The 16,774-nt window shown below is 44.6% G+C and overlaps 1 protein-coding gene across 1 annotated transcript in view; it reads left to right on the forward strand.

Moving 5' to 3' along the window:
* The window catches only part of LOC137433844 (axin-1), a 70,181-nt gene that overhangs the window by 50,395 nt on the left and 3,012 nt on the right, over positions 1–16,774 (forward strand). Inside the window, exons 9-10 of the mRNA XM_068126235.2 lie at positions 4,326–4,430; positions 7,510–7,698. Of these exons, the coding sequence (XP_067982336.1) occupies positions 4,326–4,430; positions 7,510–7,698 (294 nt within the window). The remainder of the gene's footprint in view (positions 1–4,325; positions 4,431–7,509; positions 7,699–16,774) is intronic.

The following is a 16,774-nucleotide window of genomic DNA, read 5'->3' on the forward strand; positions in this document are numbered from 1 at the left end:
TTGACTCAGCCTGTCATCCTTCCGAGGTCGGCAAATTGAGTACCAGCTTGCTGGGATGAATGATCCCGGTGATTACCCCGGGTTAGAATAGGTACACCATATCCCTGCGCATCGTAAGAGCGTGACCAAGGGTTGGCGTCAGGAAGGGCATCCGGCCATAAAAACATTGCCTCAAACAGGGAACCATGATTGTCATGGGGCCCGCAAGGCTAACCCCCGCTCTAGCGGGGAAAATGGCCTTAAAACGATCATTCATTCATATTCATTCTGAACCCTGATCCTCATGTTAAAAGTTAAAACAGAAGTGAGTGTGCATGTAACTTATTGACCCTGTTCTTTAATCAAATAGTTTGACATGTACTTTTTATTTGATAAAATTAAGTGCAAGGAGATTGAGTAAAACCTTCCTTGTGCCAAACTTCCAACCTTGACAACCAATCATTGTGCAATCACTTGGAGTAAAATGGTGATTCTGCAAAGTTACATTCAATGCGTTTTTAGTACTTCCTTGAGACAGCTGCTCATTGCAGATGAGACTGTTCAAGACCCCCCACCAATTTGTGACCATTCTTGGACTTGCTGCACTATTTATCCGCATAACTACGTGGAAACTTGCTCGGTAATCATCTCTCCTGTGAATTTCACTTGCTAGGTTTTCAGAAGTTAATGCATTACTACATTGTGCAGACTGGCGCATGTGAATTTCAGCTGCTTTGAGGTTCTTGTTCACAAGGAGCCTAATGATGTGTTTCTCTTCCACAACGCACATGACCTTGGACTGCAATTTTTCTATTTCGACCAGCCATCTCGCCTCCAAACCGTCTAATCTGGATTTGAGGGTTCGAATCTCGATGCAACTATGAACTGTTATCCCGGTGTTTCACACATCAATGTTTGTGTCTGCCCTCGGATGGACATTAAAATAGGTGGTGGATGTCAAAGATCCCAGGGTGTCCTTCACGAAGAATAGGCGCGCTATCTATGGCTCCATTTCCTTGCTGATCTGCGCTGGTCCAACCCATTCTTCTGATATGAGTCAGCACTAATGAGGGGGCATTGTGCCACCATACCACATCTTGCCGCATCATGTCAGACATGTTGTGTCGTATACAGCAAGTTACGTCAACAGTTCCTCTCCTGTCAATGTGTGTATTCTAACCTCAAAATTTGCTAGGTTCTGAGAAGTTAGTTGCACAAGTCAGATTCTCCGCAGGACAAACACCATAATGATTTTGTCTTGCTGATGTTCACCTTAATTTTCAGTTATTGCCACCGATTATGCCATTTTGTTTCATAATGGAAACTCTGGACGAGGGTATTTCTTATTAACGGGTGACATTTGAGTCCGGTAGTTTCGGAACTTTTGCTTTTTCCAGACATCGATTGAATCCCTGGTCTTGTCTCACGCTGCCCCATATATTTTTCCCAACATGGTAACTCTGGGGGCTTTGGAGGAGAAACTGCTAACAGTACAGGATTATTAATGTGCGTGGTCAGGAAAACCATTTACACGAGTATCTCGTGTGTTTCTCATGGAATCTGAGATCTCAAATGGAAACGCGTAGTTTCTCGTAACATTAGGTGAATGTTCCACAGAGCAGCTCAACTGACGAGGTTCCTTGTATTCGATGAGTAATTTTATTTAAGTATGGGCTATTTAGGGTGTCAGGATTGCCTAGACTCTAGAGGTACGCTACTCGCCTCTGAGCTGTCTAGCCTGGGTTTGAATCCCGACCCAGATATAAATTATCATTCCGGTGTTTCACGGGCAGGAATCGTCAATGTGTGTGCCATCCCTTGGATGGTCGTTAAATGAGTGTACCGTCTTCCGGCATTGTCTGATGGATGTTAAAGATCCCAAGGTGTCTTTTGTGAAGAGCAGGCGAGCTCGAGAAATTCAAAATTCCGACCTTAACCTTAGTCAAATGTCAGGCCTGGCCAGCCAGTTTGTGAAATACTTAGGCCAAGTATGGGCTATTTCCAAACAGCTTTACAGATCTCTTATTTGAGGATAATTTCGGGTTTTCCAGGCACCGATGCCAATTTTTTTATTTTTTTATTTTTTTTTGTATGCGTCATCGAGGTTTTTTTTTGTTTTTGTTTTTTTTCGGTATACAGAATCGAGGCTCATGAAAGAGCTAACATTTATTTCACATACAAATCAAACAGACAAAATATATAAAAAGAGGGAGCGGAAGACAAGATGGGGAGAGAAGGGGAAGCACACAAAACAACATTTGAGAGCAAGGAGATGTGTGGGAGGGAGAGGGCTTGGGGGGAGGAGGCGTGGGAAGGGGGGGGGGGGGTGGGAGAGGTATAAAACACAAGGACACCAAGGACTTCCAGGACAGAAGTTGGTATTTCAAAAAAGTGGATTTGGGGTGAAATTAGCAGGGGTAGAAAAGATCAAGGTTTTGGATGGGGGAAGATAAGAGATGGTGGTGAACAGCTGTTTTAAAGACCTGGAGGGTGGAGTGGGATTGAAGAGAGTGAGGGAGTTTGTTCCAGAGGCGGGAGAAAAGAGGAATGAAGGAATGAAGGAGTGAAGGTGAGCAGAGAGTCTTGATTTTGGCAGTTTAACCATAAGAGGGTTGAGGGCAGATCTTGTGCGACCTGTAGGAATATTTGGGGGACAGAGCACAGAGAGAGCTGGGGGGGCAAGGCCAGAGAGGAGTCGGTAGAAGACGGAAAGACCACCAACCTGCCTGCGGTGAGTCAGTGAAAGGCCCTTGGAGTTAGCTTCATCGTGGGAGATGCGAATGATTCTGAACGCTTTGGTTTCAACAGCGTGAAGACGAGCTAGGTGTGAGGCAGGAGCACCAGCCCAGAGGGGAGGTTCATGTAAGAGCGAACACATTGAACATGAAAACATTCACAGACACATAAAACATGCAATGAAGGGAGCGGGAGACAAGAGGGGGAGAGGGGGAAGCACACAAGCACAACAACAGAAGAGAACAGGGACGTCGGTAGATCTGTGGAATGGGGAGGGCTGGGGGAAGCTGATCTGGAAATGTTCTGAAGCAGAAAAGGATCTCAAAGCTGAAGCTGATTCTGGATCTGAAGCTGGAAATTTCCTGATCGAGCTCAAAGTATAATTTTTGTAATTGCGATCATGGAGTTTGGGGATTTCAGTATGTTGATCTTTTGTGTGACTCCATCTACCTCCGGTGTATGTGTCTGTATGTGAGTTTTGTGTGAATCGGTACCGTAACTTTGCTGCGAAGGGTTTGCAGGCTCGAAAGCCGAGATCGGATTTGAAGATGCTGAAATGGGGGTGGCGGTAGCTCTTGATCGGGTTGGAAGGTTGGATTTGAGGATTGCTAACGTGAAGGTGCCAACCTAGCGTGGCATGTTTTGCGTATAGAGTTTAGTGGAGGAGGGGGGAGGCAAAAGGAATGAGAAATTTGAAGTGTTGGGCAAAGGCATCAACGTTTCCTCAAATTAATCCCACTGTAGAATAGATTGCCGATTAACGGGGTGTTTACAAGGGTACAGCCCAACTGAAAACCGACCTTCCAAACACTAATTGGGCTCAGATTTTGGAAAAAGGCCGGTTTAAATTGAGCCTCGTTGTCGAGATTAGTCGTCGTCTCGCTGGAAGCTTTGGCGAAGCGAAGCAAAGCCCGGTCGATTAAAGGGAAATACAAAAAGGATCTGGGGAAGAAACCGTTGGGGAAGGGTAATTGGACATTGACAGAAGCGATCCCGAGAGGCAGCTGCACTTGTAGCGGCGCATCTCCACAAGCAATCGATGCTCGGAGCAATTTGTGCTGAAGTGTGAGAAACTTTGCTGCAGACAAATGCTGTTTGGCACCGTATTCTCCAGTGTGCAGAAACCATTCATGTCGAGATAGAGGGAGTGTTTTTTGTTTTCTTTTGGTCCAAATAATCCTCAGTATAAACTGATGTACTGCTTTGAACCCGTGATCTAAGCTTTTGTTTTGAGAGGGCCCTTCTACGACATCATTTCCGGCACCTTGATCCAGAATGTCACCGTGCCTTTGCTATCTCTCCGAAAGAGCAGAGTTTGAAATGCTCAGACACTTTCTGTCGTGGAGTGAAAGTACATGTGCATGGATTAGTAGAGCATGGGATGGGGAATATGGAAGGTAACCTGTAAGGTTATCAGGGAGTCATCTCGAATTCACTTCTGTGATCGTAAGGGTAAACCAAAAAAGGTGCTGATGTCATCAAGATATCCATTTTGATCCAGGTCGGACTAACAATTGCTAAAAGTTGCATTTCTCGTACTTGCTCACCCATTCTCAAGGATTTTATTTATTTATTTTGTTGCTCTGTTCTATTTGTATTACTTGGGATAGGCAAGCTCAAGAAGCAAATCCAAGGAATAAGAATCTGTTCCGGCCAACATCTGCACAAGTGCATCAGTTTCTACCTACGGCGGATTCCGAAATTCTCGACAAAGAGTAAGTCCATGTCCCTGATTCTTCACGCAGTTTTATTGCATGCTTTATGGATTTTTGGCAAATTGGATTTTCTTTGTGTAACATTGCACCCCCCCTCCCCCCAATCCTCCGTCACACTCACCAAGCTGCTCCTCTCTATTTCCTCCTCTGCCTGGCATTTACACTTCTCAAAGCACCTCGTCCACCTGGCACAACCCCTCCCCTCCATCCTCTTAATCTATCTGCCACAGCTCCCCCACCCCCATTTTCCTTTTCCATGTACGACTAACACCCGCCCAAATCTCCTCTTCCGTCGACTGCCATTCCCCACCCTAACCTCATCTTCCACCTACCACCAATTCCTCACCCCTCCTTATCCACCTCCTGTACTTCCTCACCAACCTCATTATGCATTTCTATCTCGACCTCATCTCCTCCCCACAACCTCCTCATCCACTTGTCATAATCTCCACTCCCCACCCCTTTAAGGCCCCGACCCCCAACCTCCCTGCCACTCCTTGACCACTTGTCATCAATCCCCCATCCCACCCTTGCTCATCTTCTTGCCCCTCTGTGCCCTTGTTGATAGCTTTCATTGGTGGACCTATATAGGTAACCTTGTTCCCTGCTTTCTCTTTTGCTGCACCGTACACACATTACGGTCATTACCTTTCCGAGCCCAAAGCGTGTGAACTCCGAGGAAGCTTTCAAAATCATGAAGGCTGGTTTATTACCTCTGCCACCGGAGGTAGATGGAGGTTATGTTTCCACCCCTGTGTGTTACTTGCCAAAATCGAAGATTTTTCAAGTATATTGGTTAGTTTTGTGCGTTAGGTCAACAATAGGCCAAAGGTCAACAACTTAGGTGTCTGTCTGTTTGTCTGTATGTCAATTACCTACAGGTCACAATTTTAAACTGATCTTCACGAAATGGTGGAGAAGGTCATAAGTAAGAAGCATATTGATTTTGAGGTCAAAAGGTCATCATAGGCCAAAGGTCAACAACTTTGTCAAGTTTCTAAAATCATCCATTTTTATCCGATTGACTTGAAATTTGAAGAGGATTTGCACATCAGTTCTGCAAATTTAACAACCAATTCTTTTTGAGGGTAACATAGGCCAAAGGTCAACAACTTAGGTGTAATTTCTAAAATCCTCAATTTTCATCTGATTGACTTGAAATTTGAAGAGGATTTGCACATCAGGCCACTGAATTCAACCACCAATTATTTTTGAGGTCAAGATCGGCCAAAAGGCCAACTTAGGCCAAAGTTAAACAACTTGGGTGTGATTTCTAAAATCCTCAATTTTCGTCTGATTGACTTGAAATTTGAACAGGATTTGCATATTTGGTCTTTGAATTCAACTGCCAATTATTTTTAAGGTCAATTTTTTTTTCTAGGGATTTTGCAAGTATCGTGCTTTGCACGACATCTTTCTTATTTGTTTGTCTGTGAACAGGATATCTTAAAATGTTGTCGACCGATTCGGACTAAATTTGGTGGAGAGGTTGGGCATGTGACAAGGTTGAAATGATTAGATTTTGGTAAACATCCAGGTCCGGATCCGAGAATTTTACACGTGATTCTTCACCATTGAGGGAAAGGGCCAAAAACGATATAAAGCACGATATTTCTAAAAGTTGTGGACGAACTTATAACTAAACTTGGTGGATGAGTTGATTAGGTGACGAGCCGGCCAATGAGATTTTGTTTCAGGGCCGAATCCAGATCTGGCCTATCAGCGGGATAGGAAAAAAACGTAAACTGTTCATCCTGGCGGAGGTATGCTATGCTCTCTGCCAAGTGCCGTTTTAGTTTAAAATGAAATGAACACAAATGAGGTCTGGGCTTGCCATGTACCCTATTTGTTTTCTGCAGACAGCGCCCGTATCAGAATGTTTTGGTGTTACGGTTCAGGCCAAGGCCAGGTGTGCCTGCAGCAGTTTGCTACCTGTGGTTTTAGCAGTACCTGTTTGCACACACTTTGAAGCCTTATCACTGAGTGGATTGAATTGCATCATCCCTCAGGAGCCTCATAAAGCTATCTTTATTACATCCCTGAGAATTATTGCCCACATCAGAGGCTTGCCGGAGGCTGAGGGTTGAGGGTGGCGGTGGTGGTTGGGGGGGGGTGTACTGAGGTTTTAAGAAGGGAGGCAGTAAACTCGGGAGATTAGGGTAATTCCAGGGTGTAATTAAGGAGTGTCTAAGCCTTGTCATCCGGAGTGGCCGCTCTTTGGCCCCGTGGCTTTGTTTGATCCCCTCCACGGTGCTCCTGTTGCCTTTTTGGAAAACTCAAACCTTTACGTCTAGCCCATGCCGTTTGCCTGCTCAGTGTTGTTGCACACTAGTCGACGTCTTTACCACGGCCTGTTCTTGGCAGTAACGTTCGATCTGCCGTTGAGTGGCGCTCTTGAGGAAGACGTGGAATACGTTCTGAGTCGTTCTTTCGGCCCCCTTTGCTAATATAAGGCACCGCAAGATGCACTTTGAGATGGAATCTATCCGGCAGGATAACGCATTTGGAGATGATTGATAAACATTTTAAGTGTTAATTTTATTTTGAATGGAAATCCAGGAACATCAACCCTTAAAAGGTCACTCGGAATCTGCTTCCTCAATTTAGATTTTTTTAAAATATAATGCAAAGGGCTATTTTCATGGGGTCTAGCTCTTTGGTGTTTGCTTCTTCCGCTTTGTCTGCAGTACTTGGATTATCGCCGCTAGAGATGGCGGTGAGGTGGTGGGGGAGTTTTGATATACCTTGAAGTGAATGGCGAGTGCAGTGCACTCAGGGATTTGTATGCTTTGGTGTCGTTTTATGGCATTATGCTCTTGTGTTCTGAAATCACTGCATTTGGCCTCTTCCAAAAAGCTCGATTCTTGGCAAGTTTTCTGTTATCCTTTTATTTATTTTTTGGACAGGAAGCATGAAGGCGTAAGTTGCCAAGATACTGTGGGATTGTTGTTGTTTTTTGTCGTGATGATTATTAACAAGTCCTAAGGTTGGGAATCCCACGAAGCGAAAATGCTGTGTCGACCTGCAGAGTGAGATAAACCCATTGACTCGTTGCATCCAACACGTCTGTTTTTATTAGGCAGCGCTTGACCAGGCCTCGAGCTGGCGGGGGCCACCTGGCGACTGCAGCGGTGCAGGAAAACGGCGAGAGCGTGGTTGTGGTCTACTATTTCTGCGGGGAGCCCATCCCATATCGTACTTCCGTACGTGGCCGCATTCTTACTCTCGGGAACTTCAAGGAGCTTCTCACAAAGAAGGGCAACTACAGGTAAGCTGAAGGTGCTCGTGTTGTGTGATGACCTCTGTCGCTTTTTATGGACCCGAAAGGGCTACAGACGCTGTCTATCAGTGCTTTGACATTTAGGTACGGTAGTTAATCTTGGTGTTCCGGAAGCTGCCTAAGAAGCAAGTAGTCCAACTGAATTATCGATCTAGAAGGATTTTTAGTTTTATTCCATCGACTTAACTATTCCTCAGCATTTGTTAATTTTACGAAATCATCGTCCACTAAGTTGTTTGGCGAAGCTGTTTTGCACGAGAACTGAATTTGATCGTGGGTTTGGCACTTTGAACAGATGCAAAATGATTGGTGGGGATGTTGCAGAAGGCCATGGTTGAATGGTTTGTGCTTTGTTTGTCGACCATGTTTCATGTGGTGATCAGCTTGTTTGCAGTTGTTAGGCCAAGTGTGGCTTCAAAATGCTTGTTGCGCAGGACTGTATAAAATGGATGCTAGGTAATAGGTATCCCTGGTGTATGTTGCAATACTTCCCACTCAACCTTTCCAGTCCACCTGCATTCCTTCCTAATATTACACTTCCTACTGGCATGCACCTTAAAGTCGGCAAAACAGACATTTATCTGACCAAATCTCACAAAGCAATATATATATATATATATATATTAGATTGCAAAAATTCCTCTTGTCGAGCAGTCATGTTCTTCGACCCTATCTATTCATTTTACTCTGTATTGGTTCTATGGTCCATCTTTCATTTCCAATGGTAGTGCCGGTGGAGCAGACAAAATGGGGAGCTGTGCGGGTTGGACATCAGGGCTTCATGGCATCGGGCACATCCATGGAGACGAATGAGGCACGTAAAGGGGAAATGTTTTTAGCGGGCCCTTGGTGCTCCTTCCCTTGGCAGGGTGCACCTCCTGCGCCTGCATTCGCACATGAAAAGCGTTTGCGCACAGCTGCGGCAGATCAGGCCGGCTGCACGGCTATTTTTTTCCGCCGTCGCAGTCGGCTTTGAGGATCGGCCCGGGACTCATCTTGAATCGTTCAAGTCCAAATTTCGGGCCAAAAGAAAGAGGTTGGGGGATGGGAGAGCAGGGAGGTGAGCAGGGCGTTGTGGTTGAGGGGTGGTGGTGGCGGTGGTGAGGAAAGGAGGGGAGCCGTTGGTGTGTGCAGTCACCCGGAGCATGGAGAAGAATTGTGAGTTTTTCATTTCCAGGGGCAGAAAGCTTTGTATTTTTATCAACTCTCTAATTCTTCTGAAGTCTATTTGCTTACTACTACTACTACTACAACAACAACAACAACTACAACGACAAAAATGCCATTGAGTAACAAAATCACTACAATGGACTTTGGAGTTGTCTTTGCAATAAAGCCCTCCCACCCCCCACCACTTATTCTGTGGTGAATGAAATGTCTATCTTGTCGACACCTTGTCTGGTTGCCCTTGATATTAATGTATTCATTCATTCTTCTAGCAAATACATATCGGACTGGGATTTGATGACTAATCTTGCCTGCTGGTTGCATCATTAGTGAGACGTGATTGTACCACTGATGCAGAGCTCTCGAGTATTGTGGCAGGCTAGGATAGTCTCACTCAATGCCGACTCTTTTATGAAAGGGACCGTGGGATTTTTTTAATGTCGATTAAGCGTGTGGTGTCAGTTGTATGGAACACCCATTGATACAAGGCCTTGCCTGTGAATAACCAGGATGCTATTTTGTCAGGTTGGGAATCGAACCAGACTAAGGAATTTAGATGGTGAGTTCACTACCTGTCTCCTGTCAGCCTTTTATTTAAACTGTGTCTAAGGCTGATACAGGAAGTTGACATGTCTCGCTCGCAGAACAAGGACATTCAAACAAATCGATGTACTTCTCCATGAAATACAAGTCAATCGGTAGGTGGTGGACAAATCAACACAGTCCAATAGATTTGAACCTGGAATCCCAGCATGATGAGCCATGTCCTCACATGGGAGTGCCGAGTCGGCCCGAACCTAATGATCTCGCCCTGATTTTCTTTTCTAATTATTTTGTTCACTTATTGTTTTGCTTTTCTTTGTTCTTGCCTTTCTCTCAAAATATTTGTTTTCTTTTTCCTCACGATACCTTGAGTATGTCTTTTTTAGACTTTTACCAACTCTCTCATACTGCTGAGAGGCCTCAGCTTGGAAAATAAATAAATACCCCCATTCGCGCCTGCTTCTAATCTCGCTTTTGATTCTCTCGTGCCATTGTTTGTTTTTAGCTCTTACTTTCGGCTCGATCTGGCTTTGCGTAATCTTTTCGTTTTAATTGCCATGCCAGTCTTCGTGTTGTTGCTTACGAGACGTTTACCCGGGTTGTTGCCAGTGTAGCTCTCATGATTAGCCGGCCTTCAAACAGAACCAGATGTGCTCTGGTGCTGGTTAGTGCTCTAAAAGCGATCCATCGGTTCATTCCGAATCCGTAAGGTAATGGGCAGCACAAGTGTGCGGAATGCACAGGCAGAGTTGCCATCATTTGTAAAAACGCAGCAAAAGCTTCAGCTCGTGCCTCTTGTTTTGATAAAAGAGCAATCGTGATGTTTTAGACTAATGGGAAGCTGGAAGGGGAATTTGTTACATTCCCTTGTTCCCCACAGTCCAAAGAGCAACTCAAATGCTCGACCGGATTGCATTTCCAGGGGAAAAGTCTGAGAAGTGTCTTGAAGAAAGTTTGCTTCGGCCATGTGGGACGCAAACTGGATACTTGGGAAATCCGCATCTCATCCCCAGTGGGTTGGAGCACAATTAAAGGAACGCCGATGTAACTGAGAAGCGACTAATGAAGGATGCTGAGAGACTTCATTGGAAGCCAGAATTGGGTTAATGCTATTCCGACTTTTCTCTCCTCCATGTACCACGAATAAGGTGCAAATCTATCATTCTCTAACCCTCTGTGTTTGATGTTAAAACAAAAAGTGAAAGCTAGATGGGATAGCGGTGGTGAAGGAAACGATGCAGCGTTGCTCTCTGTTTGCCCCATTGAACACGATACATGGTTATTCCCTTCGGTGGCATCTGCCTCCCGCGACAACACGGTGCGGCGCTCGGGTGTTTCTCTGGCCTAGCGCCCGGCCACTATGGCATGCTTGGCACGTTAATAAGTGCTCTCTGTTGACAGGTGCCCTGTGCTGTCGGGGCCTTGTAAACGAGGCTCTTGCAAACCTGCCTGTGGAACCTCCCTTAATGCCACATGCCTCTTCTGTCTGTACTTTTGTGTGCCACCCCATCCCACCTCCTCCCCTCTAAGATTGTTTAGCTCTTCCACACCTCTTCACCTCTGTCCCCTGTCAAACTGATTTGATTTTTTTTTTAACAAGTTTTTAACCCCATTCCCTGTTGTTTATAAGCTCAAAACACAGGCTTAAGTTTCTTTATTATTTTTGGAAAGAATAACCAATCCAAATATTTTTTTGGACGACAATGGAAGTACAAGGTGTCCCAATCTGGGTAAAAGACAGTGCTGTATTGCATAGAGAGGAGGAGGTTTGACATTTAAGGAGAGAATTGATGTAAAATGTTTATGATGGAGATTGTGAGATTATTAAGATGCTCGTTGGATGCTGCTCTTCTGGGAATTGTGGTGTGGGGGAAGAGCGGGATCAAAAGTTTTGTGAAGAGTTCAGAAAGGCATGCGTTAAGGGAAGAGAATTTATTTTAGAGAATTTTAATTTGACAGGTATCGGTTGCATCCACGAACAATGGATGGGGTAGAGCAGGTGAGGAAGTCATAGAATGGTCGAGGATTGCTTTTTAAACCAGTTTGTAGACGAGCATGTGATGGGATTGCAGTGTTAAATCTTATTATAAGTAATAATCCCAATATGGTGAAGAAGGTAGTGGTGAGAAAGCATTTGGAGACAAGTGACCATAACATACATGGTATGGTGTGTGCAAGTAACAAGTGACCATAACATACATGGTGTGGTGCATGCAAGAGTTCTGTCAAACGGTTTCTGATTGGGTGGATGAAGTTTGTAAGGGCAGGTTTTTTATTTTTAAAAATTTTGTGCACTCTGTCGAGGCTCGTATAAGAGCTAACACATGGAACATGTAAAGGGAGCGGGAGACGAGAGGGAGGGGCTGTGAGCTGAGAACGGGAAGCACAACAGTAATAAAAAGGGACATCAGGATATCTGTGGAAGAGGGGGGGCTGGGGCCAGGTACACGTGATAAACAAGATGGATACTACAGGGACTTTCAGGAAAGAAATTGGAATGTAAAGGAGGTGGGTTTGGGGTGGATTAATGGGAGTAGAAAAGATCAAGGTTTTGGATGGGGGAAGATAAGAGATGGTGGTGAACAGCTGTTTTAAAGACCTGGAGGGCGGAGTGGGATTGAAGAGAGTGAGGGAGTTTGTTCCAGAGGTGGGCGAAAAGAGGCATGAAGGAGTGAAGGTGAGAGGAGAGTCTTGATTTTGGCAGTTTCACCAGAAGAGGGTTGCTGGCAGATCTTGTCCGACCTGAAGGAATATTTATGGGACACAGCACAGACAGAGCTGGGGGAGCAAGGCCGCAGAGGAGTCGGTAGAAGACAGACCACCAACCTGCCTGCGGTGAGTGAGTGAAAGGCCCTCAGAATCAGCTTCATCGTGGGAGATTTCAATGATTCTGAAAGCTTTGGTTTCTACAGCGTGAAGCTGAGCTAGGTGTGAAGCAGCAGCACTGGCCCAGAGGGGAGAACAGTATTCTATTGAGCTGCGGATGAAAGCTTGGTAAGTGGTGAGGAGCTCAATTGTTCCAAGGAAGGACTGCACGACGGAGGATGCCCAGTCGGCGATTGGCTCTGGAGGCTAGCTTGGAAATGTGTTTTTCCCAGGAAAGAGTGGAAGTGGATATAGTATATCTAGGCTTTGGGAAGGCTTTTGATAAGGTAGCATGCAGGAAACTGTTAAATAAGGTTAAGACTTGTGGAGTAGCTGGTAGATTGGCTAACTGGATTAGTGATGGGAAGCAGAGTTGCTTTGAATGGGAGGATATCTGGCTGGGAGGTTGAAGACGGTGAGGTAGTATTAATCCTCAGGGATCCCTATTGCAATGATTTGAACATTGGGATTAAGAGTTGGCTTATCAAGTTTTCAGATGACACAAATCATGGATGTAAAATAGATATCGGCAGTGGTGATCAGATTCGGGGGGAAAGTATGGATATTGTCATAGATTGGAAGAAATTTACAGTGCTGAGGATTGGTAGAAATAATGAAAATAGGGATTATAAAATGCAAGGGGCAGTCTTGGAGCATGACAAAATGAAAATATCACAATCTACCGTTTGCAGAAGAGTTCGACAGTAGAATTACAAAGGCTACACTGCAAGATGCAAACCTCTCATCAGCACCAAAAATGGAAAGGCCAGATTAGAGTTTTCCAAGAAGTACAGAGGTGAACCAGTGAGTTCTGGGACAAAGTTTTATGGACAGATGAGACCAAGATAAACCTTTATCAAAGTGATGGAAAGGTGAAAGTATGGAGAAAGGAAGGAACTGCATATGATCCAAAGCATATTATCTCATGTTTGAAGCATGGCAGATGTAGTGTCATGGCTTAGGCTTGCATGGCTACCTCTGGAACTGGCTCTCTCTCTCATCTTGATTTATGACTAGCGGAGCTTACCCGTCGCTTTGCTGACGGACCAATTAGTCATCCTGTTTGCCAAAATTAATTTACCTGTGTGAAGAATACTTCAACCTCAGTGTTGCCCAGGTATAAAAGTGGATTTTAATACCCAGTGCTACGACCACCAGGTGGTGCTACACTACACATTTACAGAGAGATTTACGTGATGCGTGACGCCTCGGTAACATAGCCAATGTTACCACCCGCCCCCCCCCCCACCCGACCCGCCCCCCTCCCACAAAGCTGTATTTGTATCCCAACTTTGGAGTTTGTGACTTAAAAGATGCAACCGTGCATATAACACACAAACAGAGATTTTTGCCTTTTATGGGAACAGATGTAACGAATGCCGGTAGCAGCAGAATTATTTCAGAAGTGTACAGAAACATTTTGTCTGCCTATGTTCAAGAAAATGCCTCCGAAATCATTGGGTGGGGCTTCACAATGCAGCAAGACAATGACCCAAAACACACTACCAACGCAACCAAGGAATTCATCAGGGGAGAAGAGTGGAAGGTTTTAGACTAGCCAAGTCATTCCCCTGATTTAAATCCAATGGAGCATGAATTTCACTTGCAGAAGAGAAGACTAAAGTCAGAAACCCCCAAAACAAACAACAACTGAAAATGGCTGCAGTAAAGACTTGACAAAGAATCTCAAAGGAAGATACCAAGAGTTTGGTGATGTCGATGAGTCACAGACTCGATGTAGTTATTACAAGCAAAGGGACATGCAACCAAATACCAAATATTATACTAATTTAATTTAGTTTAAGTTGATCTGTTCCAATACTTATGATTACCGAAAATTGGGGACTGAACGTAAAAAGTGCTATTGTTCTACAATGGTAATATATATATATATATATATATATATATATATATATATATATATATATATATATATATATATATATATATATATATATATATATATATATATATATATATATGTATGTATATATATATATATATATATGTATGTATATATATATATATATGTATGTATATATATATATATATATATATATATATGTATATATATATATATATATATGTATATATATATATATATATGTATATATATATGTATATATGTATATATATATATATATATCTATATAATTATAAAATTGAAATCTTGCGTGTTTGTATGTAACATTCGATCGGTCCGGGGGCGTGGCTTACCCCTTTGAGAGAGTAGTAATATCCACCATTTTATTAACTCGCATAGCTTTGAGGCCTGTTTTGTAGGCCCGTGGTGTGTTGCTCTCTCTCTCAGTTTTATTTCAAATCAAATTCGATATATCATTTCATTTTTCACAGTCGCTAACATCGTTTTAGACTCGGTTGAAAAAAAACGGGAAGAAAATCCGATGAAAGTTTCCGTTTATAGAACGAAATGAATTCTGAAAGGCCTGTAACTTCAAGGCCATTGAGTCTGTTTCACACCTTTATCTTCAATCTAAGTCGCCATCTGATTTCATTTTTATCGATGGTTTTAGACTCGGTAAAAGAAATAATTGAGAACATTCACGCACACACGGGAAATTGCAGAGATATATTTTAAAAATCGCGCCACGTTGATATACGAAAATACACCGCCTAAAATAACAGGCATACAGTATATATCTTCGTCATTTCATTCAACATTATTACCCGGAAGTAAAATATGTTTCAGGAAATTACCGAGAGATATTTCTTCGATTTTTATTATTATTTATATGCGCATACACTTTAAATAGGTTTATTTGAAATCTTTAATTTTCACAATGTAATTTATTTGTCATTTGATGATCGGCAAAACGATAGCACAAACACAATACTATTTGCAGGAAGAATGTCGTATCAACCCTCCGACGGCGCTACGGACGCGGACAACGAATCACACCTCACGTCTATGGACGCGAATAGCAACATCCGCACGAATCAGTCATCAATGATTTTCATTGACGCGCCTGGAGGCACAGGGAAGACGTTTCTTATTAACCTGATTCTCTCTAAAGTGAGAGCGAGTGGAGAAGTTGCCCCCTGCGGTGGCCTCATCTGGCATAGCTGCTACCCTCATGCCTGGTGGAAGAACAGCGCACTCAAGGTTCCAAATCCCTCTGACACCGAGGGAAGATGGCGTATGCAACATCGATAAAAATTCCACTATCGCAGACCTCTTTCGAAGTACAAAACTCATCGTGTGGGATGAGTGTCCTCTGATCAGGAGAGAGAGTTTCGAGGCTGTGGATCGCACGTTGCGTGATGTATGTGACAAAGACGAGCCTTTTGGAGGGATCCAGACGATATGCTGTGGTGATTTCCGTCAACGTGATCGGAGATAAGGGCCGAAATCACGTGTCACAGGTAAGTGATTTAGAACGCTGGAGAGGTGAGCCTTATGGCTTGCTGGCCCAAATAATCTCCCTGATGATGTCCAGCGTTCGCTTTAGTTCTATTCTCATATCTATTCAAACTGACATTGACCCAACGGGTCATGGGTCATCTAGGGGTAGCATCATCATCATCATTGGCTGAGGGGTGGCATCATTGGCTGAGGGGTAGCATCATTGGCTGAGGGGCGGCATCATTGGCTGAGGGGTGACATCATTGGCTGAGGGGCGACATCATTGGCTGAGGGGCGACATCATTGGCTGAGGGGCGACACCATTGGCTGAGGGGCGACATCATTGGCTGAGGGGTAGCATCATTGGCTGAGGGGTAACATCATTGGCTGAGGGGTAGCATCATTGGCTGAGGGGTAGCATCATTGGCTGAGGGGTAGCATCATTGGCTGAGGGGTAGCATCATTGGCTGAGGGGTAGCATCATTGGCTGAGGGGTAACATCATTGGCTGAGGGGTAACATCATTGGCTGAGGGGTGGCATCATTGGCTGAGGGGTGGCATCATTGGCTGAGGGGTAACATCATTGGCTGAGGGGTAGCATCATTGGCTGAGGGGTAGCATCATTGGCTGAGGGGCGACATCATTGGCTGAGGGGCGACATCATTGGCTGAGGGGTAGCATCATTGGCTGAGGGGTAGCATCATTGGCTGAGGGGTAGCATCATTGGCTGAGGGGTAGCATCATTGGCTGAGGGGTAGCATCATTGGCTGAGGGGTCACATTATTGGCTGAGGGGTGGCATCATTGGCTGAGGGGTAGCATCATTGGCTGAGGGGTAGCATCATTGGCTGAGGGTAGCATCATTGGCTGAGGGGCGACATCATTGGCTGAGGGGTAGCATCATTGGCTGAGGGGCGACATCATTGGCTGAGGGGTAGCATCATTGGCTGAGGGGCGACATCATTGGCTGAGGGGCGACATCATTGGCTGAGGGGCAGCATCATTGGCTGAGGGGCGACATCATTGGCTGAGGGGTAGCATCATTGGCTGAGGGGTAGCATCATTGGGTGAGGGGCGACATCATTGGCTGAGGGGTGACATCATTGGCTGAGGGGTCACATTATTG

This window comes from Myxine glutinosa, chromosome 10 (assembly GCF_964187855.1).
Source record: "Myxine glutinosa chromosome 10, kmMyxGlut1.1, whole genome shotgun sequence".
Lineage (NCBI taxonomy): Eukaryota > Metazoa > Chordata > Myxini > Myxiniformes > Myxinidae > Myxine > Myxine glutinosa.